The sequence below is a fragment of the Cinclus cinclus genome, chromosome 2 (genome assembly GCF_963662255.1).
Source record: "Cinclus cinclus chromosome 2, bCinCin1.1, whole genome shotgun sequence".
NCBI classification, from domain to species: domain Eukaryota; kingdom Metazoa; phylum Chordata; class Aves; order Passeriformes; family Cinclidae; genus Cinclus; species Cinclus cinclus.
In genome coordinates this window covers 39,477,152-39,503,183 of record NC_085047.1, presented here as the reverse complement: position 1 = coordinate 39,503,183, position 26,032 = coordinate 39,477,152, and the positions used below count along the sequence as shown (strand labels likewise).

The 26,032-nt window shown below is 36.3% G+C and overlaps 1 protein-coding gene across 1 annotated transcript in view; it reads left to right on the top strand.

The window, feature by feature from the left end:
* The window catches only part of SLC36A4 (solute carrier family 36 member 4), an 84,583-nt gene that overhangs the window by 23,467 nt on the left and 35,084 nt on the right, over window positions 1–26,032 (top strand). The window contains 2 exon segments of the mRNA XM_062514273.1: window positions 13,379–13,548; window positions 18,762–18,931. Of these exon segments, the coding sequence (XP_062370257.1) occupies window positions 13,379–13,548; window positions 18,762–18,931 (340 nt within the window).

Below are 26,032 nucleotides of genomic sequence, written 5' to 3'. Positions count from 1 at the left end.
CCATCAAATTATTTGCAAAGGCATTAGCTGTCCTCTCATTAGTTAACCACTTTTGTTCCACATGATGTATTTTAAAAAGTAGCTAAAGAAACTTCTGGGAATGGTAGGTCATAAATTGTTGGGAAATTACTGTATATGCTTTATTTGTTATATATTTACATACTTAAGCAAGTGTTATGCTTAAAGGCTATTTTTTTAATTAAAAAAAACAAACAACCCCTCCTTCTGTCCCTGCCCCATTCCCCAAAACCCCCCACCAAACCCAAACTAAAGCAACTCCAAAGCAGCATGCAATTAATCTGAAATGATTGTCTGTCACTCATATAACGTAGAAGATTTTCAAGTCTGTTTTCTTTTTTGGATTTGTCAACTCTGACTTAAACCAGATTATTTTACCTTGCTGCTGTGTTATCAGTGGCAGAAGAGCTGAATAGGAAAACCTTTTAACTTACGTTACGAAAGTGTATTTTCAAACTATTTTCCACTGTTTCGCCCATGTGAACTGATTGATGCAGAGGTTTAGCTACCATATATCTAAGTGTATCTCAGAACATCTTTCATTTTGTCATCTGGAAGTTTCATTATAGGAAGTCAGTTGTTTGTCTGAGATTATTTGATGCCTACAGGTCTTGGATATAAAAGCCTCCTCAGGCTCGGAGAATCAGATTTCACTACACTAAGATTGTTTTAGGTTATGTAGTCTGCCTGGGACAGTTTGCACTTGCTGTATGTGTCATGCACTGTAGATCTGATGCATGTCCCAGTTGTATCAGTTTTGCTCATGTACTGCATGTCACACAGGTATTTGTAGCCAGGGAATCCCAGCTGACAGTCCTCTAAGCCTCGGGATGGTGGTGAAGGCTTATCATTTGAGAGCAGTAGTTTATTGAATTATAGGTAGGGAATTGGTTTATGGTAATTATTTTTTGGCATGTTAGGTGCCAAATTAGACAGCTCCTTAAATTTACATTAGTAGTAGTAGCAGCATTGACTACTGATGTAAACCTTTTAAAGAACTGCCCAGAACATTTGGTTGTTTGACTCCCTTGTTGTTACTAAGGACATCTTTAAGAACTCCAAATATTTTTCTCTCTTTTATTCAAGAGCTTAATAATGTAGGGCTTATTATATTTCTACCTTTAAAGTGTAAAAATACTCCTTTATATTATTAGATATTAGCGTTATATAGGTATTGCATGTATTTCTGCATAGGGCATCTCTGTTTTTTACTTGGTAATAATTTACTCCCTCTTCAAAGCAAATGGAAAGCATGGTTAAGTTTTCACCTTGTTATTAGTGTTTACAAACCAATTAAATTTATATGTTTATTATGGTTCAGTGCACTTTGTGTGTGTGCTTACATTACACAAAACCATTAATATAACATGGCTGCCTTTACAAACTGAAATGAAAATGAAATCTATAGCTTAATGTCTGTTCCTTATATGCAGGATGATATTAAGATGTCCCTGCCTCTCAGGGATATTTTGGACATGCAGAATGTTTGCTGTGTGTGCTTATGCTGTATTTGCCTGTGCAATAGAGAAGATTTTAAGAAAAAATTATTTCATATATTTGAATAATCAGAATAAAAATTTTCAAAGCATGAAATTTTAAAAAGTGAGGCAAAGCAAGACAAGACATTTCCTTTTTACATTATTAATATTTCATATAATTTTTGGTGAATTATTTAATTGATAACTAGTTATTACAGCTCAGGAAGTTACCATCGTGAACCTGTTGTGTAGCTGGAGTGTGGTAGCTTGTTATCCCCTGTCTACTGTCATTCCTATATCCATGTGGTTGAGTTGTTCTGGTAAGGAAAAAAAAAAAAAGCTCCATTTAATTAGATTGGCTCTTCGGTCTACTCTGTCTGACTGCAAGCACTTGAAATGGATTTACGTAATCTTGGTCTTGTTTTTAGAGACTTGATTTTAGATTCTGTTCAGGAATGTCTTGCGAATATCTCCTATTACTGTGAAGCTGTCTAAACATGGCATTGTAAACAGAAGCCTTAAGATCTTCATTCTCAGAAAAGTTGATTTTGATTGCTTAATTTTATACAACAAGTTAGCCTGAAACTGTTATGTGGTCTCATTTTTCCTGTTCCTTGAATCTGAATGTCTGTTAGGCCAGTTCTCATCTTGAGACCTGCCAGATTACTGTTATGAAAAGGGACAATGAAATTCTGAGGTTTTGGGCTGGTGCAGTCATCTTAAGCAGAACCTGACAAGAGAGGAAAACTGCCCTCAGTGTGTTTGTTTGGGTTTTTTTTCATCCCATTGTTCCAAAATACATATATTTTTTTTTCTTCTGTTTTATAATTTGTCATCACTTAAAATATGACTATAGTTCATTAGAAAATATGACTATAGTTCATTAGTAACTAATAAAAATTAGTGATGCTAATAAAAGAGAGGAAGGACCTGTTCACTAAATGGAACATCTTTCAGGGAGCTGCAATGATTCAGCAGATTCCCTCTAGAATTTTCTTCTTGATCTTGAGAGACCATGTTTGTCTTATAGATGATGAGTATATGAACATGGGTTTTGGTTAAAAACTATTATTACCTTAGGACTGATTAGCTGTCATAGTGTTGCAAGAAAATCAGCAGTATGGAATTTGGAATATTGTTGCTTTGGCTATAGTTTATCCCTGAATAAATAGACTTGAAAAACCTCAATTTTAGAGACTTGAGTGTGTAAAAACTCAGAGGTGAACTGTTTATAATTGAAATACAGAATCTCAAAGTAACCAAAGTAGTGCCTAGAAAGTCTTGGTTAATACTAAGAGCTAGTTTAAACATTTCCTTAACCAGTGTTATAAAACTATTTTGAGATTTTTTCATTAAAATGAAAACAGTATGTTGAATTGATGATAATAATGTGATGAATCGAGCTGTTCATATCTGCCTGTGAGATCAGTCTAGACTCTTGATTTGATGGCAGATTTGAGCAATTTTGTAATTTTGCTAAAGTCCAGGCAAGTTGGTTTTTTTTGTTGGTACAACTTCTGTAGCAGGAATAAGGCCAGTGCTATTGAAGAGCTGATTATTGTTCATTCATTAACCCCTCTGAGTGATGCTTGTAACAGGAAGAAGTGTTGAAGTTAGTTGCTTGTGCTGTTCATGTAGTTGCTGCCTCTTAGAGATGTCTGTAAAAGCAGGGTTACTGCAGATTGGTCTGAGGTTGCTGCTGCAAATGGTGGCTGCCTTGACAGCTGGCTGGGGATCATTACTGTGTGGGAACAGGAGAAGTTGGCACCAGGGGCACCCAGTGACCCCTGAGCAACAGCAGCTCAGAGCTCAGTACTGCCAGCCTTGGGGCTACCATTCATAGTGTTGAGAGTTGCTTTGGGATTTCAGCACTTTTAAGTTTAGATTTTAATATCATCGGGGTGACCTTGTGAAAATCCTGCTGACTAGTGACATCAGTTTAGTTTGTGGAGCAGAAGTGCCAACAGAAAGGCAGTACTCTTAAGTGGATGCAATAAACCACGTAAGATACTCGGTTTTGCTTAAACTTTCAAGTGAAGATTTCGGTTCAGTGGGCAGAATGTTGAATGTTTGGAAGTGGAGAAAATGTATATGCAGTCCTCAGTGAACCTTTTTGCATGCAGGACAGTGCTGGGGCTGGGAGATTCTGCAGCTGCTGCTTTTGCTCTGGAGTTTGGTTCTCTCTGGCTGTGGGTTCCCTCTGCCAGATGATGCTGCCTGGCAAATCACGGGGCTGGTGTTCAGGCCGTAGAACAGAAGAGAGTACCAATGCTACTTCTTGAATTCAGGGGCTATGGGTGATGATGTAGACTGAAGGTGCCTTTCACAGAGCATGTGGCATTGTTTTGTAAGAACCATGTTGGGGTGCCTCTTTCATGTTCCAAAGGTGAATAGGCCTGGTTTTAAAATTAATGTGAGATTTTGTTGCTGAATTAAAAGTAACTTCAGACTAAGTTTGCCCAAAATGAGGTTAAGAGTCTTGAGCATCTTCAGGCTTGCCTCTGTCTGTAGCATTGCCATGTGCAGGTAATAGTTTTGCATAATGTTGTGCTTACGTAATATCAGTTACACTTAATGAATATTTTGCATCAAAAGTCTGTTCTAGATAAAAAAAAGGCAAATCCAAATGTGGAAGTAATATTTTATAATAAGCTTCAGGAGGAAGAAGGATGCAATAGAATCATAACATTTAAACAAGAAGTATAATTTTCCTTCTCCATTACATATAAGTATGCTAAGTTAACTACAGTTTTTACAATTGAGAATGATTTTTTTCCCTCCTGGTGAGTGCTGCAGACAGATTAGCTTAGCGAAGAGAAAAACATTACTTTCCAACATTAATTTCAGGTTTGGAAAATAAGACTTCTTATATTTTGGCCTATTACTTGAAGATGTCTATTCAAACTGCTTTTGAACTTGGATATCACAGCTTTGCAGCTGAAGATGGGGTGGTATTTGTATACCAGAAGACAGACTTTGGAATCACATTAGGCAGCAGCTAACCAATTCCAGAAGATTTAAAAAGAGAAAACTAAGTGGATTATAATTTTAAAATGTCATTATTTGGATTTTGAAAGTAATGCAGATGAGCCTGTTAGGCCTGTGGCTTTGAGATAAAAGCCTCTCATTGTCAAGAACTCTTTTGACAGATTAGTATTGTCCTTAAAAAAAAAAAAAAAAAAGGAAAAAGAAAGAAACCAAATGGCATGCTTCCCTTGTCCTTAAGACCAGACTGTATTTGTCAGAAGCAGACATTTAAGAGGTAACGTGACATCATCTAAATCAATTTGCTGCATCAGCTCTTTAGACCAAGATATGGCAATTCCATTGGTGTTCTTTTGAGAGGATGCAAAGGCTTGTATACTCAAAATATGAAATGTGTGAGTTCTCTGGGGATGTTTTTGTAATTGGACAAACAAATGCAGGTGACTGGATTTGATGACTGTGAAGATGACCTAATACTAAATGCACATGGTAAATGTGGACTTTAGGTATTGTGTCAGCAAGAAGTTGTAGCTACTGTGCAAAATCAGGAAACAATTATGGACAAATGCGTTAGAAACAGAATGTTGTTAGATACAGCAGATAAAAAGATGTTGTATCAGAAACTGTAAAAAATATGCATCTGCTCAATTCAGATGAATGTTGATACAGTATCAGACAACTTGATATCACCTCTTTATTGAGTTAAATATTCCTTACCAGTAGTCTACACTTCCTGAGAATGGAAAAACTCACTTTCACCCTGGAGAACCATTTGTTTGTACATACTGTATTTTTATTACTTGTTATTTTAAAGGCAGTTCTTAATAACACAAACAGAAGGCCCCCTGGATAACTTCCTTTCAGGCAGCATCCCACACACATGCTTGAACCATTCAGATGTTTTTTTTTTTTTCCTTAGAAAACCTAAGATACACATGTATTTACACAGCCACTGAACAAAGGCATTTTAAGTTTTTTGCTTATTTACCTGAAACTTTTCCTAATCATTATGGTTGGTGACTTTGGAGAAGGGGGCAAAGAGCAAGAATGACAGAGTACTGAGTTGTCATGCTCTGTCTTGCCAGCTTATGGCAGGTTGGTTTTGTGGTCTGATACACAGCTTCAGTGAGGTAGAGAAGATAATTTTCCTTTTGGACATGACTCTGTCTTAGATGGAAGATTTTGTCTGCCTTAATTATACGTGCAGTAGAGGCAGAGTAATGAACATACTATTTATGTTGATACTATGTATAATTAAGAAGCATAGTTAAATAATTTCAGGCAGGAATGTTTATCCAGTTTATTTTGCTTTTTTGTAGCCAGAATTCTTGTTCCTCTGGCCTGTTGTTCTGTAAGTCTGCTAAACTGCATCTTTTTTGAAGTTAGTTGTGATGGTTGGGTAAGATTTCCTTTCTGTTATGTTTTGAGTGAGTACTTACCTGCTGTGTATGGAATTATCTAGTATTCAAATGTAAGTCTTCATGATGTGACAGAGGTTTTGAATATAACCCTGAAGATGCAGAAATGTTAATAACTTTCCTGGAGAGAGCAGCTAGCTAGAATAAATACTTGCATCCTTGGTTTTAGACTTTCGTGTCTGTCATTTAATCACTTTGCCATCTATAATAGGCTCTGTGCAGGCTTTTCATTGATGAAGGTAGCATTGCAGTGTTGTGTAAATGTTTGTGTCTATATGTAACAATAAATAAAGTTCAGGTTCTAGCTTACCTCTTAAATATTTTGCCAACAAATTTTTATTTTTAAAGTTAAATCTGTTGTTGTAAATCATGAATAATTTACATTTATTGAATCAAGGATGATGGAGAAAAAAAGTTTTTTTTTTGTATGGCTGAAAATACTAGGTATTGATAGACCTATCATTTTGTCAAATGAATTTTTAACTCAGTAATGTTCTTGAATGCTCACTGAAGAATACCTTTCCTAAACCTAAATTTTTTTATTAATACATGTTCTCCCAGAGTTAAGAGCCTTAATATCATGCTGCTGAGCACTTCTGCAGGCATCAGTAATGGCTCAACATTATGGTTGAAAAATTATACTGATTTGTCAGGAGCAGCTGAAGAAAGAATCCTAAAAGAAATGGGACAGGTGGAAAGGGAAAATGTTGTAATGGTGAAGGCATTTGGAACAAGAAGAGTATAGCAGGAAGTGACGTGGTGTGTGTTCTTCAACTTGTCTGTTCTTCAACTTGTCTGTTCATTCTTGTGTTATGCTTGAGCTGTGTGAGTGCTTCATGGGAAGGGTGATGAGTAGTGCAGCTGTTAAGGTGGTGTGCTCTCAGGGCAGGCTGAAGTCTATGGAACTGTTCTAAGAAAAGTAGAATCATCAGTGTCTTCTTCTCTTGGATTGATTGGGGTTTTTTTCAGAATTGGATGGTTATTTCTTTCAGTGATGGCCATGTAAAATGTAAGATGTGACATGAAAAACGCTTTCTGTTCTGGGGTCCTGTTGTTTTTTAACTGTTGATCCAGGAGTGTACATGGCTGTATTTTCAAGGTTCCTTGTCCCCGGGCCGAGAAATTTCTGTGTTTAGAGTTACAAAATTTTGTAGGTCCTTAATCCCATTTATTTCCTGTCATATTCATTAATCCTCAGTGGAAACCACTGTAATTTTTTTTTTTTACTTCTGTAGTAATGGAATTTGCACAGCCCCATGCAGGACCTTGCAATATGTGCATACTTTGTTGTGTGTCCCTTTAGGAGCTAAAGCCACACAGAGGTGTAGGAGCATTTCAGATAAAAGACAACTAGCTTTTGGAAAGTCATTTTATTTTAAACCATTTGCATTGAAACAGTTGGAAGTTTGTAAATTTTTTGTCTCTTTCCTATGAAGAAGCAGGTAGGGATAGATGAGAATTTAGTAATCATTGTAACTTATTTTGAGGCGACTTAAATCCAATGTTGGTTTGATCATTGGCTGGCATAAACATTTGAGTGCCATTGCAGCTTTGGGAAATTTCATTTTTACCTCCTGAGCCAGAAAGAGTCCAGAAAGACATAATCATATACTATATGTATTATTGCAGTAGATTGAAATATACCCTCCAGCAACACTTGCATTTCTAAGCAATATTTTCTCTTATCACTTAACTTGTAGAAATTTTGAGAGTAGCATAACTTAAACAGAGCATGTTAGACCATAGACTCTATAGTCTGTAGGCTGCAGTTCAAGTGACTGGGGTCTGGAACTGTCTGATAAGTTAGAAACATAATTTTCTATTAACATATATATTTTGCTGGATAAAATTACATATTATTGTAAAGACCAGCAAAGCATATAACACTTCAGTGATTTTGACAGAACAAATATTTAAAAATATTTAAAAATATTGGTGACTGAACAAAAATGCTGCTTTATCATTTTCAGTTTGTATTGGAGAGAAATTTTTTTGATTTTGTTCACAAAGTCATGTAGGACATGATAATACACAAACTGGCAGAACTTCTGTTAAACTTAAGAGCAAGCTAAAGATTAAATAAATGTAATAATGAAATGATGAATAAACTCCTGAACATAATAAAAGAAAAAAGAACCCCTGGAGAAAATACAAGGTCTGGATGGCAAGCTGAGTAAGATTTGTACAATTCCTTCAAGCATTGTTAAATCAAGGCCATCAGAGTAGGGCAGTAGATTGGGTTTGTTTTTTTCTGTAGGTGAGTAATTCTTCCTCCTGGTGAAACAAGTGGAAAGGGGCTTTACTGGAATCTGTGGAGATTGGTTTTTGGAGTGATTGGAATTGCTCAGCAGATTTCAGTAGGTAGTATGTTCTTTACTGAGAACATGTCTTCTGGATTTATTTATTGCATATAAAACTTTTACTGTGAAGATTGATGTACAGTCACCATTTGGCTTGCATTTTTCCTTGGGTAATAGTAGCTGACCTTTTGTTTGCAGTCATGAGGGATGTGTTAAGGAAAATTGGATTGTTTATTGTACGTGTTCTCAATAGTGATGTTCTGTAGCTTACTAAAGAGAGTGAGCTTTGAAAATGTATCTAAATGTTATAGAAGTCTGTCACTCAAAATATTGCATTGGCTTTTCTCTGTGCAGTGCAAGAGGAGATGCACTTGGACAGGCAAGCAAACATGGCAGTGTAATAATGATGTATGTTGTTATTATTCTTTTACTTGATGTAACTATACATTTTCTGCAGACAGTTCCCCTGTAGTCTGTGTGGTTGTAAATCCACTTTTCAGTGAGCAGATTAATTCATTGGTACTTTCTGCAGACAAGAAAGAATGGGCCAAGCCTTCACTGCATTGTTTTGCTGAGGATTTAATATTTTGTCTTTGGAGGTTAGGTAGTAGAATTTAGGTTTACATATCTTGAATACCTTTGATTTCAGCTTTTGTGCTCTGACTGAACAGAGCTTTATTTTGCTGTTCTAGGGCATGATTAGAGATGGATTTTTTTTTTCCCCTGACCAAATTGATAAATATATTGGTTTTAATTTTCCAGAATTCTTGAGTTGTCTCTATCTTAAGCCAGTAAAAACTTCTGTATAGCTGTCTACCTGAAATACTTATTTTAAAAGTGCAGGGGATAAAGGATGGCCATTTTAGTGGGATTTCCTGAGAAATGGGAAAGTGACTATATGTATTTAAACATTAAGCATGTCTGCTCGTAAGATAGCCATTACAAGATTAGCTTTCAGTGGCCATAAAAATTAAATAAAAGTTTATCTGACTGCCAGCAAGTTGAATTCTCTGATTTTTTATGTTTTTTTTTTCAGTGCAGTTGTATCAGAAGTGCAGTAGAGGTTTCTGATTAAAATTAGGCAGTCCCCTGCAGCTTATTTGCAGGAAGACTATAGCAGGATATTCAAGGCAAGGGATGAGAAGGCATTCGTATTAATTACTGAGGATGTTTATATTTACTTCAAGCAGCTTGTAATGAAGGGGAAAGCACTTTGCATAATGGATGGTATCAGATTAGCCAGCTTATTTCAAACATTCAGTTATGATTCTTTGCCAGTTAATTATGGGTACTTTTGAACTTACTTGGTGGATGAAAGCAGGATGTACTGTGCTTGTTTTGCAATTTTAAGAAACCAAAGGTTGATTGTAACTAAAAGAACCTAGTATCAAGGAGTATAATAGTAGTGATGTGTGCAAATGTCTCAAAAATTATAGGAAAAACTCTGTGAAGCAGGTGACAGAGAAAAATTATAGAGAGTTTATTCAATGAGGAGGAAAAAAGAAAGGGTAGAAATTGAGAAATTAGGAAAAGAATAAGCTTGGTCTAAAATACCTGATTTTATAGGTGTTAAGGGCTATGACAGGGAGTACCATGAAGTGAAGGAGAAAGCTTGAAGGAATCACAGCATGGAAATCAGAAGCACAGAAGAGTCATTAAATAAAAAGGTTAAAAATACATATTTTTGAAACTGAATCTTATCTCACCTCCTGGTTCCAGAAAGGAAGCAATAAAACCAGAACTGAGAAGCATTTGTGAAAAGAACCTTGTGTCTTGCATTCAGATGAAATGTTGGGTTTCCTGAAGTCATAAGATGAGCTGTCTAGGGTCTGGAAAGAATTGTGCAGTGAAGATCTATCCAGTATCTGCCCACAGTGACTCAGTGTCAGAACAAGCACTGGCTCACATCATATGTGCTGGCAGCCTCTGTCTCCTTGCAAACACTGATCTTTTGGATCCTGATGGGCTTCAACAGCTTAGGGAGCTGGGTGTTTGTGTAATACACGTATAAATATACATGTAGTTGATTGTTACCTGGCATCATGTTAACCCCATGAGTTGCAGGACTTTGTAGCTTGTCTGGAGTAGGTGGTACTGGATACTCTATAAAACCTGGCTCAAGTTCTTTGCATAATTTCTTTGGGGATCAGTTTTACTGAGGGAAGCATCTCCTGCAATGATGACTGTCTTGAGATTGCTGCTGCTGCTCACAGAGGGTACTTGAACCTGGGAAGGCTCATGCTGAGCTGGGAAGGGACACTCTCACCTGGACTGAGTGATGCAGGAAAGGCTGCATTTACAGTCTCATCTGTTCAGCCTGGAGACACATGTAGTCCTGATACTAACTCAAGGATAAGGCAGGAGGAATTAGTATTTTTAAATATAATTTAAAGATCTACATATGTTAATGTGTCTCTCACCAACAGTCATATTATCCTGTATTTCTTTTAGTGTCTCATTTCCTTAAACTCAGCAAAAATGAAGGTTGTAACATTAAAGAGAGGATCATGATATGAGAACATGAGTTTAAATGTGTGTTTTATTCTGATTTACTCATAAGTATACAGGAAATGATATCATTGCGTTTAATGAGTAACTTGGTTTAGTGGGTAGTTAAAAGGCAGAATGTATATGCTGAAGAGCATTGTCCTATAATGGTTTTAAATTGCTTTTTATTTTTTAAAGTTTTTGTTTTCTTGGAGAAACACAGGTCTTCTGGGTTTAAATGTTTAACTGGTTGGGTTTAAATGTTAAAGATAAAAATTTCAGTATCGTTAGAAATCTAGAAAGAAAATTTCAATGCTTCCTTTGGACTCAAGCACATTGAACATAGTATGAGCCACTAGTCCTTTATTTATGAACTAATTTTCAGATAGACAGTTCTGTGATAATCTTGTCTGCCTGTGAAAATAACTTTGTTAAAATGTAAAAAGATTAAAAAGCAGATATCCTGGTCAGAGTCTATTAGAGACCATGTCTCCTTTTGTATTCTTTCTGCTGCTCAATGCTCATATAAAAATAGGTTTAATTTTTGAAAACTCTTCTTTGTTTAAATTTTGCATTCCCCACCAGATCAGGTTACAGTCCAAGCTCAGGTTCTTTTCTGCAGGAGCAACACCAGCAGTGGAAGCTCTGAAATATATAAAGAAGTTAATATGTATAATGCATATTAATTGAATAGGAATGAAAATTGCCTCTAAATGTGCCTCTTTTTTAGGGACCTTTTGGTTCCCAAATGTAAAATTACTTATTTGGGATTTCAGATATAGGAGAAATAGGGCCATGTGGGATAGATTGGCAGTGGGAATATGCTACTACAAGTCAGGAAGTAAGTGAGAGTGGGTGACTAGGAGAGGAGTAATTACCCTATAGAAAATAATATACCAGCAATTCAGATATATCAATTTGTTAGTTAATTAGTGGATGACATCTTGGTTTTTTCATAACTCATATTGCTTAAATAGTAAACATTCAGTCAATTAAAAAGCAATTTTGTATGATGAACAGTAGCCTTTACAGGGCAACCCTATTGCACTGAGACTGTTTGTCTGTATTAGATGTGACATAAGTGCTAGCCAGGGATGACAAGCTTCTTTAATTAACAGTGCCGTACTGTTCATCAAATACAACCTGCATGTCTACTGAAAGATAAGCTCAACTGTGAACTTTATTCCATTGTCTGTATTGCCTAGATCCTAATTACCTAACTTTATTATAGTGATGCCTTTTTGGGACTACCTAAAAACAGAGGCCAGACAAAATTAAGAGAATAAATAGCAGTTATATTTATTAAAGGGCCTTAGGTACATTTAGGGCAGACAAAGCTTCCCCCCAGGAGCTGCACGCGAAAATAGATGACAGGTCATGGATTTCCATACTTTTATAAGTTTGGTTCATTTGCATATTGGGCGTTAATCTTCCAATTACAGTTTCAGGTAATGAAGTCATTTTACCCTAAGTTTGCTCTGCCCCCCAACTCACTCTTGTTTACATCTCTCAGGGCCCGAGACAGTAAGATATCCTTGATTCCCAGGCTTGGAGAGGAATTGTTTTGTCTGACCAAGATGGGAAAAAGTAGCTAACATTCTATATGGAGTTTAGTTACACACTAAAGAATTGCAGGATTACAAGTATATGTAAAATATAAAAGGTAAAGTCCTAAGGCATCAGTAGAAACTTGGATGTTTCACTTAGATGTAGACATACAGTGTTAGGTGTCTTAATCTTGGACTATATCCTGTATTGAGTATTTGAGATGACTGTACAGTTCTCCTGAAAGGGGTGGGGAAAGTGTGCTTATCTAGGAGTATCCATGTACTACCTTCAGCTGGTGTTTTAATGATGCAAAAAGATCTGTTTTGAAATTGAATCTGGTGAAATTAAAGGTGGGAGGAGCAATATGTGAGCTTGCCACTTGGTTTTACTGCCTGGAAATTTTGTCTGGGTGTCTAAAAACTTAAGTTTGAACTTATTGAGTGCATTTTTCTGAATGCTGTAGAGTACAAGTAAAAGGCAATCTCCAGTAAACTTCATGCAGTAATTGTTGAAATGGCTGTGTTTTCACTGTGAAGTCATGGCAGGCCCAGTGAGATGGCTTGACTATGTGAGGCTCAGAGCACTGTGTTTAGGAAAAGCAGTGCTTAGTGTGCCTGGCCCTGTTCCTGTGAGAGAGATGAGAAAGAGCATGGGACTGCATTCTGGTAGTCATGGACTCCAGGTTCCTTGCTGGGAGGGCTGAGGCTGAGTGCTGAGGCTGAGCTTGTGTCAGTAGGTTTGTCTGTGATGGAGGGTGACAGTGCAGGCATGCCTGACAGGAATAGGACAAATATCCTTGGATTCTGAAAAACTTTGTTACAAAATAATTCATGTTACTCCCATTGCTTATGTATTTTCAACTGAACACCATAAGTTTCTCTCAACAGTTTTTCTAACCTATAAATATTGTTTTATAAGTCCACACTGATGTCTTTTTTCAACCAAAATATGTGCTTTTCAATAACTGAGTATTTCTATTGGGTACATAAAACATCGTGACCATCCAGGTGGTGAAACATTATTGCAGAATAATCTTACTTATTTATAAAATCACCTAAATTTTGGAAGTTGGCATTGAAAGAGGGGAGACAAGTAGTTTTACCCTGAGAACATAAAATGTGATTGATATTCCCTGTATTTCCAGGTGCTGCCATTGGAAAACAGAATGAAGGATGCCACACGTTTCCCCCTGGCATTGAACATTGGGATGGGAATAGTCATGGCATTGTACATCTCACTGGCCACCTTAGGGTATCTGCGCTTTGGGGATGAAATCAAAGGCAGCATAACTTTAAATCTGCCACAGGATAAGTGGTATGTACTTCTGTGATTTTAAAGCAGTAACCTAGAGGGCAGAAATGTTGCAAAGGTTGTTCCATACCTCAATGCCACCAGGGTTCTCAGATTTTTAATGGATGCACAGTAGAGCTGTGGTCCTAGCCGGTAATTTCTTCCATATTAGAAGGACTTGCATATGGAGAGTGATCAATGATATTATAAGTCATTCCATCTATAAAAGGGCTAGTTCCCAGACTGTTGAAGGAGGGAATATGCAGTTTGCAAAAAGCTGTTACACAGCTCTGAAACAAGCTATCTTTACCTTGGATATCCTCGTAATACAGTGCCCTTTTTTAGTGTAATCACTGAGTTTAACAGGTGAACACATGGAATAGAAGACATCAAAGATTAATAAGTTTGTAGATCAAGTGCAAGTCCATGGATAGTGTATGTGATGACTTCCTGTCAGGAGAATGAAGTTTATGTTTACCAGTGTCTCAAGTATACTACAATTTTTATTTAATTTTGTTTTTAATGCTATGAGGGCTGCACATGTCGCATGCTGAAGATGCGCTGAAGATTATTTCATCTGCTGTATTATTAGTTTTGTATCTGTCTGTGGATGGATGTACTCTAGCTATTCTCTAATACAATTAATTTTTTTAGGCCTTTCAGACAAAAGTACTAAAATTGGGTATATTGGCAGAGCAAAAGTGCTAAAACTGAGAGGTATTTTAATGTTTTCATTCTGAGCAAATAATGTCTTACAGGTTATATGAATGCATCTACTTGTTAAATGTCTGTTGTAGTAGGTTATTAAAGTAGTGAAATCTCAAATTATGGGAAAAAAAACCCCATGCTTTGATGAACTGAATGCTGACATTTTTATGCTTTGAAAAAGAAAACATGTAAAGAGAAAACATGTAAAGAATTTTATTAATTTTTAAGTGTTACTTTTTCACTCTCTTTTCTTTTCTTCCTTTTCATTCCTTGGAGTCAATGTGAACTATGCATTTTTAATATTCCTAAGGAGTTTTGTTTAATTGCCCGACTGATTCCAATGTTTAATACATGAAACTATAAGAATGTGTCTTGAAGGGTGAATATTTTTTTCATTGCTTGAACTTTCATCTCTTTCTTACGGCTTCTTTGCTTGCTTTGTTTTTATACTGGTGTAACAACTGAGATTTGAGCCTTAATGTTTTTTCATTTTATGGGATTCTTTCTCTCTCTCTTTCTTTCTTTATTTCTTTCTCTCTCTTTCTTTCTCTCCCTGCCTGGCTCCCTCCCTCCATTCCTTCTTTTTCCAGGGCAATCCGTAGCACAGGTGGGCAGAGAGTGGATTGAGAGTAGCTCTGTGGAGAAAGTCTTGGGGGTGTGGGTAGATGAAAAGCTCAACTTGACCCAGCCATGGGCACTCACAGCCCGGAGACCCAACCTCATCCTGGGCTGCATCCAGAGCAACGTGGGCAGTGGGGCCAGGGAGGGGATTCTGCCCCTCTGCTCTGCTCAGACCTCACCTGCAGTGCTGGGTCCAGCTCTGGGACCCCCAACACAAGAAAAATGTTGGCCTGTTGGAACAAGTCTAGAGGACAACCTAAGATGATCAGAGGGCTGGAGCACCTCTCCTATGACAGGCTGAGGAAGCTGGGGGATTTTCAGCCTGGAGAAGAGAAGGCATTGTGAAGACCTTACAGCACCTTCCAGTACCTGAAGGGGGTTTACAAGAAAGCTGGAGAGGGCTTTTCTCCCTTTTCACAAGGGCATGTGATGATAGGACAATAGGGAATGCCCTTAAATTAAAGGAGGCTAGATTTAGATTAGAAATTAGGAAAAAAATCTGTACTGTGGGCACGGTGAGGCACTGGGACGGGTTCTGCAGAGAGATTGTGAATTCCCCATCCCTGGAAGTGTTGAAGACCAGGCTGAATGGGGTTCTGAGTAACCTGATCTAGTGAAAGATACTGCCATGGCAGCAGGGTTGGAACTGGATGATCTTTGAGGTTCCTTTCAACCCAAACTATTCTGTGATTCTCTGACATTTAAAAAAACCCTCAGAAATCTGCAAATGTTTACTGCATCTATTCTGTGTGATGCAGCTGAAAGGAAAAATACTCCTATTTCTAATACAACATGGCAGTCCTTGTTGTTTATAAGATTAGTGAAAAGCTTGTTTTATATGGTAGCTTTGGGTTTATTTGTGCCTTAAGAGAGGTGCCGTTGAAAAACAAGGAGAGGAATGTGGAATAAGCTAAGGTTGCTACTCACTGTTGCTTTTTATTGTGCTCATGCAAGCAACAGAATGAACTTTATTCTGCATCCCTGCTGTCTAACAGAGCTGTTCACATACGAGTTTTCAAATAGCTCCTGGCTACAGTGCAGATGTGATGATGATGATATTTGTCCTGATGACTTTGCAGGCCTAATGCAAGGAAACAGATAATAAAAGAGATGGAAACTGGTGCTCTATAGGGTTGGAAATTGGCATTGTAAGTGTAATAACCTCAAAGTTACTCAGGGCACATATCCACAGTTAACAAAGTCATCTGTTTTTGTCTTACCCTGGAGGGTACCCCAGAGCACCAAACAAAATTAGGAGAAGCAGCTCAGTGTTGCGCTCAGGGATTGTGATGTATGATGCTGTTGCTGTGCAGGACTGTGGATCTACCTGATACAGTACTGAGGGACAAATGGTTGCAATTAACTGGGCTAGCAAAACAAATTTCCAGTGAGCCATAGGACAGTATTTTGCTGTTTGGTCCTCACATAAAAAGCCAGTAAGTTTCCAGTTTGAACTAGAGAAACTGCAAGGAGCAGAGGAATTTTTTTTATAAGACAGTCAGGCGAAAAAGCCGATAATGTATCTAAAAAATGAGACTTGGCTTATGTGTTTAATTCCAGCTGGACAACCCCTGTCTTAAGACTAAGCCTTTCCTGATAAAGGAAATGAAATTTAATTTCTGCTGCTTTCTGAGTTTTATGTGATGTCCTCACAGATGAATTGACTGGAAGGCATATGCAGGCCCTAGACTGGTTAAGGTCTTAAGTTTAATTTAAATAGATTACTGCTCGTATTCTTAAAAAAATCCTGCTAGATTGGTGCTTTTGAATAAATGACTTGGTGCTGTTCTATTTTCGATGGTGTTTGGAACTACAAATTGTCACACAACATAATATATTACTTAGAATATGTTGAAAATGAACTTAGAGTAGTTTTCAGTATTTGCAGATGTAAATTATAGAAAATGCAGCTTTAATACTTGGTAGTGTCCTTGGTTTGGGTCTCATAGATTTATAAAATGGTTTGAGTTAGAGAGGACCTTTAAAGATCGTCTGTTCCTATCCCTGTGTCATGAACAGAGAAATCTTTCACAAGATCAGGTTGCTCCAAGCTCTATCCAGCCTGGCCATGAGCACTTCCAGGAATGGAGCATCCAGAGCTTCACTACCCTAATTTTAAAAAATTTCTTCTTTATTCTAGTTTGAGATCTTGTCTTCTTGAGGCTGATATGAATGTTCTTTCCACCATCTGTTCTTTGTTAAGATATAAGTGACGGTCTTTGTGCAACAGTTCCCTTACTGTGAATCCCAAAGCTTAATGACCGTACCAACATCGATGTATTGAAGTTTCAAGATGAGACTTCACATGGGACTAATTCAAGTGAAAGCTTCGCATAATTATTGCTCTGTTTGGTCTAGCTATGTTGTTCTGCAAGTTTTGTTGCACTACTTACCAATGTTTCTCCCCTTAAAATGGGCATAATGAAATCTAAAATGTAGAATTGAAAAAAGGTTTAGCACATATGAATGATTTAGAATTTTATTAAAGGGTAGCCTAAGGAGTCATCTTTTTCTGATTGTAATATAATATGAAATTGCTAGTAAAATCAGCTCAGTAATATAAAAACTCTTCTTTTTAATTTGAAAGTTTTAATCCTCATAGAGCTATAGAAAAATAGTGTAATGGAGATGCTTACTTTGAACTACTTGTGTTTAAAGTTTTGAATCCTGTTTTTGAATATATTTTAGAAATTACTTTTGTAAAGGCTTGAGGTAGTCTGAAGCCTGAGGAATAGAGGTGAATTCTGAGTATCTGGTCAGCTAAAATGTAACCAGCTAAAATCTGTCTCATCTTCTGGAATAAGGACAGTCCTGCAGAGCTCTTGTTCTCTCTAAATTTCTAAGAGTTGCTCAGCAGTCAAAGAGATGTGTGTTGCAAAAGCAACAGCTTCTAAACTAGCTACACCATTATGTCAACAGATAAATTGATGTAATAGTTTTTCTGTTTGTCCATTTGAATGTGCCTCTGGAGATTCCCTGAGTTGTGTGCAGTGATGGCCAAACCTTTGATAGAGATAGTTTAAGACCTATTAGTCAAAATATATTTTTAGTTGAAGCATATTTTGTTTCTCTTCCTCATATCACAGAATCATAGAAAATATGGTAGAAAAGAGTTGAGCTTTAGAGATAAAATTTTTGCCATGCCATGCCATTTGGCCACGGGATAAGGGGCCAAAAGCAGCCCTGGCTGGTTTTTATTTCCTAATGCAGATACAGACTGTGGTACTCAGAGAATGCTTTAAAGTGACCCCTGCAAGGCTTTGAGAGCTACAAAGATCAAGGTCCTATTTGTTCATTCTCTACTCTTGCGGCTTTTTAAATATTTTCTTACTTATGCATGTTGGCTTTTCTTCAGTTGAACATCTTTTTAAGGACTGAAGCAAAACCCAGTGTTTTCAGTGCTTGGTCTGCTTGGCATCATCTTCTGTTAAAAGAGCTTGTTTATGAGAAATATTACCTTTCCCATTTGTAACACACAACACCCCATGGCAAATGAGCCAAGTCCTCATGCAAAATTTTTATAATGTCCATAGAAAGAAAATAATACAAAGAGACTCATAATTTCTGTCAGTTTGCTGCAAGCAATGACAAATGCTTGTAGTAACACAGCACGAATTAAAAATATATCTGATTTTAAAACTGTTGGAGGCATGGATAGATATTTGTTATTTGTTTACTCAGCCATAAGTAAAAGTGGTAAAGATGTCTGAACTTTATTGGAAGATTTACTCTAGTTGGCTTACCTTCTGCAGTTTCTTAGGCAGTTAAAATACTATATTCATGTTTGCTGGGGGAGTTGTATTCAGATATATATATATATATATATATCCTTTGGGCCATTATCAAGCTAATTTTTATGAAGAATTTACAACTTGCATACTTAACATGACTGTAAATATTTTCAACAGGTTGTATCAGTCTGTAAAAATTCTGTACTCCTTTGGGATTTTCGTGACATATTCGATTCAGTTCTACGTCCCTGCAGAGATTCTCATTCCAGTTGTCACCTCCAGAGTGAGGCAGAAGTGGAAGTTACTCAGTGAGCTTGTGGCAAGAGCACTATTGGTCTGCTCAACCTGTAAGTATGTGCAGAACATTCATTAAAAAACTTGCTATTACATTTTGTTGGGACTTGCTTATTTAAATATATGTTTTGTTATTTATTTTTCCAGAGGCTTGCAAACCGGAAATTTTGTTTCAATACTTGACTACATGTTGACTTTTTTTAACAAGTGAAACTAATGTTGCATTTGTATTTTAATACCACATTTGTTTTAGTAGGTGTGACCAATTACTTTACAGCAATATCTTTCGCCAGTAATACCCTAAAGCTGCCAACAGGAAAATAAACCTTTTTCAAGTAATTTTTTTTAAGTAAGACACACATTGCTGAGATCTGTCTGCATTTATCTATGTGATCTTCAGTACATGCTTGTCATGGAGAAATTGTTTCTCTGTTTTTTTGATCTGAGGATTAAGCCTAAAGGTCTGTTGGCTCTGTATCCATAAAGTAGCATTGGCAAATACAGATGCCTGGTCACGGAGTTCATGAACTGCCATTTATTTTAGGTGATAATGCTCCAAAGTAGTGTTACATCTCTACTTTCACACCCTGTTACTCCTGTTTTTCTTGCTTGTCCCCTATCTTCCCATCCCTCCTGCTGTGTCCCTGCTTTCTCACAGCTGATTGAGATCTACTTGCAGGAGTCAGCAGAGCTGACATTGAATGGTGAGTGTAGTCTCATCTAGGAATCAATACTCCTGAAGATAATTAACTGTGGGGGAAGTTCAGCTTTGCCTTACAGCTCCCAGCCAAAGTGCTCAATAACATAGCAACCTTTTCTCAAAGACATTATAAAAAATTATTTCTAGTACAAAGCTGGCTTCTTGACTTGGCCATTTGTATTGAAATGATTAACCTTAAAAATAATCAAAACTGATAAATAGCAAAAAAATGCTAAACTTTCAGTTTTAAGGGAAAGTATTGATGAAAGAGAAGATGTTTGGTTTGTTGTCTCCATTCCCTTGATGAACACAGTAGCTAATGTGCAGGATGACACCTAAGGGTTGTTGTCAAAGAAAAATTTAACATCCAGTGAGACCTTCTGAAGGTCAAGCCTGTTGAGAAAAATAGTTTAATGTCAGTGCAATTTAATTACTACAGTAAGCAAAGGGAAATACCATCAATCTAATAACTTGTTGCTCTGAAAATAAGTCTGCTTTGTAAAATTAAAAAAATAAAAAGAAAACCCAAATATTTCTTGGATGATGAAGTATATATCTCCTGAAGCATCATATAGGTTCTGTTCTGTTTCAGGTGATCAAGGCATTAAGATTTTAAGATTGAGGATAGATGAGTATACTGTTGCTTACAGCCAAAGGCTTCAGGGATTTATAGGTGAAAGATAGTTTCATGTATGTGTCATGATGAGAAGAGCCAGTCGTAGACAGGCTTACAGGCACATTTCCCTGACTGACTTGGGAAAATTGTATATGACTTCATAATATTCAGCCATACGTTTTTTTCTTAACTTTATCATTAACCTTTGTAATTTGTGGGTAATTTCTGAAAAGGGAAAACTGGGAAACAATCTCCAAGAAAAGAAAATAGAAAAAGAAAGGAAATTAGCTATGTATATGTAAAGATGCATATATACAAAAGCTATATATATAAAGATGGAACATTAGAATGTTGTATCTTTGTGTCTGAAATAAAATAGGGATGGTAAAATTGTACCTAGTATATGCCATTACAACTTAACCTGTCATATGAATCTCTAAAATGGAGCTGCTGAAGTGTTACAGGTGTTACTGGGATATTTGAGCATATTAAATTGTTTGCTGCAAGGCACAAAAAAGTAACATTAAAAGTTTGCTCTTAAAGGTTCGATGTTTGCCAGGCTGTTGTGTGATGTGTTATATTATCCTAATGTCATTTCAGATTTTTCCCAGGTGGTTTCTACAACTTGTATGCATGCAGTAGCTGTAATACTTTTCCACCAACAATTGTGTCAGCTCTCATGCTTGCATTCATCTTCTGTTCATAATTTTTTATTGAAGCACTGGTTTTAAACATAATGAATTTAAATAGCATCACTTTTCACTAAGCTGCACTTTGTCTGATTGCAGAACACGGTTCCTAAAATGATTCAGAAAGTGTTGCTTTAATAGAACGTAAAAATCCAAAACCTTTTAAATTAAATTTTAGAAATTAAATGGTTTTGATATTAGTGACAGAATATGTTGTAATGTCTGGACCATTCAGAGGTCATACACTGATTAAAGGGAATCTGCTTGCTTGAAAATAATTCTTTGAGAAGAGAAACTTCAGCTGTGTTGCTAGTAACACATTAGCTTTTTAAGAGAAGACATGAAAAACCACTTATTAGTAATTCTTGGGGCTTTTGCATGACTTGAAAATTACGTCATTGTTTTATTGTTGGAGTATATGAGAAACTTTTTTTGGAAGAAGCAGACCCAGGAGTCATTTTTTTTGGTCATTTTTTCTAGTCTGATAAGGTTTGTTTTAAGTAAGAGTTGAAAAATGACTGGGGATGTAACACACACCCAAAAGCCATCTGTGTTGCTTAGGGCTTTACATTACTTACTTGCTCACTTTTGGACACTTATTGTTGCAGGAGAATGATCACAAGCATCTTGCATTTTTAGCTTTCCATGTTCTGCTTCCTGTGCTTTTTTATATTTCATTTGCATGAGACAAACATCTCTTTGTCTTTGCTTGGGATTTCACTGTATATAGTGTAGCAAGGTAGAAGATCCCATCATACTTCATAAATCCTGACATAAACAATTGTTTTACAAACTCAGGTGAGCACCTGAGTGGAGGGGTGAGCTAAGCTTGTGTTAAAAGCCCAGCCTGGAGCTGGAGACTGGGTTTGGTGGATGCTGAAAGCAGGTGGGAGCTGGGTGTTAGCTAGGCAGAAATAGGTGGGATGCTAGCTAGGCAGAAATAGGATTGAAAATTGGACTAAGCATCATTGGTGGGCTAAATTAGGAACACATGAAAAGTAGAAGGAATAGGACAAGAGTCCCCATGGGAATTGGAAAGCACTAGAAGAGATACGCAGGTGCTATTTTGTATGGATACTGCCTTGGTAATTGCAGTATTTAAATATCAGATAACCTCAGTGCTTTGAAATATTTGTCAGGGTGGAATTTTTTATAATGTTGAAAGTATTTACCCCGATTTTACATATTTAAAACACAAGTCACAAATATAGTTTGGATCTGTGTTTGCTGCATCTACTTGGGTGAAGGTTGGGCATAATGCCCAAGGTTCAGCCATTAGCCAAGCCTGTGACACAATAGCATTGTATGTCCAGCATATTGGGATTAACTGTTAAAAGTGTGAAGCTTTTTTTGTTTGCTTCTGAAGGAACTGGACCATCCTGGATGAATTTTTAAAAGATCACTTAATATTGTTATGTAGAAAGCTTTAAGTTTTATCTTTTCAGAGCTCAGTTTGTCTGAGAGAACAAGAAAAAAACCTTTTTTACTCAAATCAGTTCTGTTACGTCCACTGCTTGAAATAAACTGCTGTTACATCATGAGTGTTCCTTACTCTCTCTTGCTTACTTGGTACTGAGATCATGGTGATTCTGGAAGGGGAGAACTTGGAGAGGTTTTGTTCAGCTTAAGCAATTGATTCTCCTGTATCAGCAGCTTCAAAATATGCTGAGATTGCGAGAAGATCTGCCAAGCTTTAGTCAGTGTTGATGCTAAATGGCATCAGACATACTCACTTCTGATGCCTCACAGTAGGAATGGTGGTAAAAAATTTAGGACAGAGCAAGAAGTTTCCACTAGAATGAAAATGTAAATATCTCACTGTCTAGCAAGGGCCTCCTCATGTCTTCTGACTCAAGGACACAGAAATTAAATCTGCTTGCTGGATGTGTTGAAAGAAGTATGGGGAAATAGAAAGTAGTATTGAGAAAATATTTTATCTGAAAAGGTGGCAGCAAATCCATGAAGAAGTAAGGAAGTAAAATATAAAAGAACAATTCTAGCATTACTTTCATTTGTAAAGAGTAAGTTGTGTTTGATTTCTTAAAGATAGTAATGAAGGAATTTTCTGTGAATTGGTAAAAGCTGCTGAAGAATATCAGCAAATATGATGGAGAAAACTGGAGATGAGCATTAATAGTATCTTTCATCCACACTAGAAGTTTAGAATATTATTTTTTTTAATAGCTTAATTTAGGTCTGTGTTCCTGCAGCCGCAGTTCTCCTGGTAAAAGGAAAATTAAGACATACTGCATTTGCATGTGGATGTGGAGATATCACTTGAATTGTCAGCTGTTTTGATTATTACCCCAAAATGAAAGAAATTTAATTGAAGGGCTGATCCAGCTGAGCATGAACAGAGCTGTTACTGCGCTGCTTGTCATTAAGTCTGGGCTTGGTGTGTAATTTTACCAAGAGGAGATTAAATGCATTATTCAGTTGAGCTTATCAGTTAGGTTTTCTAAATATTTCCCTATTTTAACTGTACCTGGTTTTAGGGAAGAACAATTCTCTGTGCTGAACAATTACGCACAAGATGAAATGATGTTCATCAGATATCTTACACTGTTTATTGACATTGTGCCAATAAAATACTTACTTAGAGTAGCTGCAGGAGAGGTAACATGAAGGAGTTTTAAGATCTAGTTGATCTTAATGCATACACTTAGGATAAAATGACAATAATTTCTATAGAAGAGGCTTATATATCAATTATTAGACACAATTTTTTTTTTTAGTAGAATTTGTTCTTTTCAGAGAGTAATATTATTGACAGAAAAATGGAATAGTTTAATTAGTGATTCAAGAAAATTCCAGATGGGATATAAAATATTTCTGTGGGCTGCTAACAGGGCCATCAAAGTGGGCTTTAACATAAAATAATATTAATTGTCAAAGGAATAAAATCAAATATTTGATTAATTCAGTTAATTTTTCCCCACTGTGTATTGGGGTTTTATCTGGGGCTTTTTTGGGTACGGGGAGCTGGTGAGCATAATTATTACTTCCAAGTAGAGGATCCTGTACTGTGATTTTAAGTTGAGAGATGATCATTTTGTGTTTTTTTGACATATGCTTGGGCATGAGAAATAGATATGTGAAATCAGATTTTTTTCAACCTTTTTTGAGTATCTTTGCAAGAAGAATAAATCTCTTAATTTCAGGGTTAATATATCCTATTATGAGTCCTTTCTATTGATGCACTGTTATAAATTGTCATATCTTATTGCCATTGGTGTATACATCAATTTATGGACATACAGTAGCTTACCTTCTTTTTAACAGTGCAAATATTAAATTTTTTTACCCAATTTTTATATATGGATACCAAGTATCTCTGGTTTATGATTAATGGTTGAATATTATAGTTTATTTGAACAGTGCTGCAAGTGTTTCTTATTGCTTATTGTTACAGAGACATTAATGTGAGAATACATTTTCCAAATAGAGCTGTGGGGTCTAGCAGAATGGTCTAATGTGAGCATTCGTCATTGCAAATTTTATATTTTAAAAGCTGTATATAGAAAGTTCAGGTTGTAAAATGAATTCCTGAAAAGCTATAACAAGTCCTTCTTTACCTGTTTGGTGATTTTTTAACTACTTTGGTGCACATTGGACTTCTGTTCAGGTGTTAGGATTCTGAATAAATTTTGATTTTGTACTTCAGATTTTGGAGTACAGTTCTTTTCCAAAAAAATTTTATGGGAAAGAAAAGTATGAGCTTGAATATTGGGCACTGGATATATTCAAGAGCTGTCTGAACACAGTCCTGTGCCATGTGCTGTGGGATGGCCCTTCTTGAGCAGGGAGGTTGGACCAGATGACCCACTGAGGTCCTTTCCAACCTTACCTATTTTGTGACTCTGTGATTCTGTAATTTGTGATTGAGGTGAAAAATGAAAAATTTTGAAAGATTTGCAATAATAAAATAAAGTAATTTAGAGCTTGTCATGAAATAGGTTAGATTTTCATTCTGAGACATTTGTTCCATAATTTACAGAACAAATTAAGAACAATAATTTTACAAGTAATCAGGCCTACTTTTATTTTTTAGTTCCACTCTGTATTTTCCATCTGTATGCTTAAAAATATACTAAAGTGGTAATGTGAAAATTCTTTGTCCAAATAACAAATACATATATATATATACACACACGTATATGTATGTGTATATATATATATATTCTCTAGCTCATAGAAAGTGAACTTCATTTGAAATATTTTAATAATTTATGAATTTGTGTTTCTCCATTATTTTAGCCCATTATATTTCTATGCATGAACTGACTTAGAAGAGGAGGTCAATTATTAGGTTTCTTCTTAAATGTCATACACGAGCCAGTGATTTTCTGTCATGCTTATTGAGTGGAGCAGCTATTTTTGTATGTACCCCTTATGTACTTTATATCTATTCTGTGCTTCATAGACTTGAATTTTCCTTTAAGATCCAGAGTTTCCTAAGGGGAAAGTAAAGGATTCAGCAGATGGAAAAACATCAATTTCTCAGTGCACAGTTAAGAGGAAATAGATAATGGTACTTAGCATTTTCAAAATCTCCCAATTTTTTCCAGGACATTGGCATTTGTCTTCCTTCCTCCCTTTTGATGTGCAACAACGCAGAATTGAAAAATATATTGAGTTCATGGACATACCAAAAATAATAGTGTGCTGTGCTTTGCTTAGTTGTTTAATCTAATTTGAGTAGTGTTGAATATTAATTTGTATGTTTTCACTTGATAAGGTCCCTCAGTGTAGATGTTGTGATAATGAGCAACCTTAATTTACTGCTACAGAAAATCTAAGGAACCTGTAGCACGACTGACATCCCATTCACTTTTTAATCCTTTTGTTTTCAACATCATGTTCAAAGATTCAGTGGTGGTTTGTTCCTTCCTGTTATATCCTGCAAACCTTATTCTGTCTAGATTTTTTTTTTAACATGGAAGATTTCCTAGAGCTGACTTGCACTGTGGCCTGAGACCTTTGTCCTGGCGCAAACAGAAAAGCTGTTTCCTAGAGTTTAGGGGATGGGGGGAGAAAGAGGAATACCTTTACAGTATTTTTTTATGATATTTGAGTCAAATTAACATCTTACTGCTTACAAATGTGGAATATCTTCACTGTCTTGTCTTTGCTTGCTTTATCCCACAAT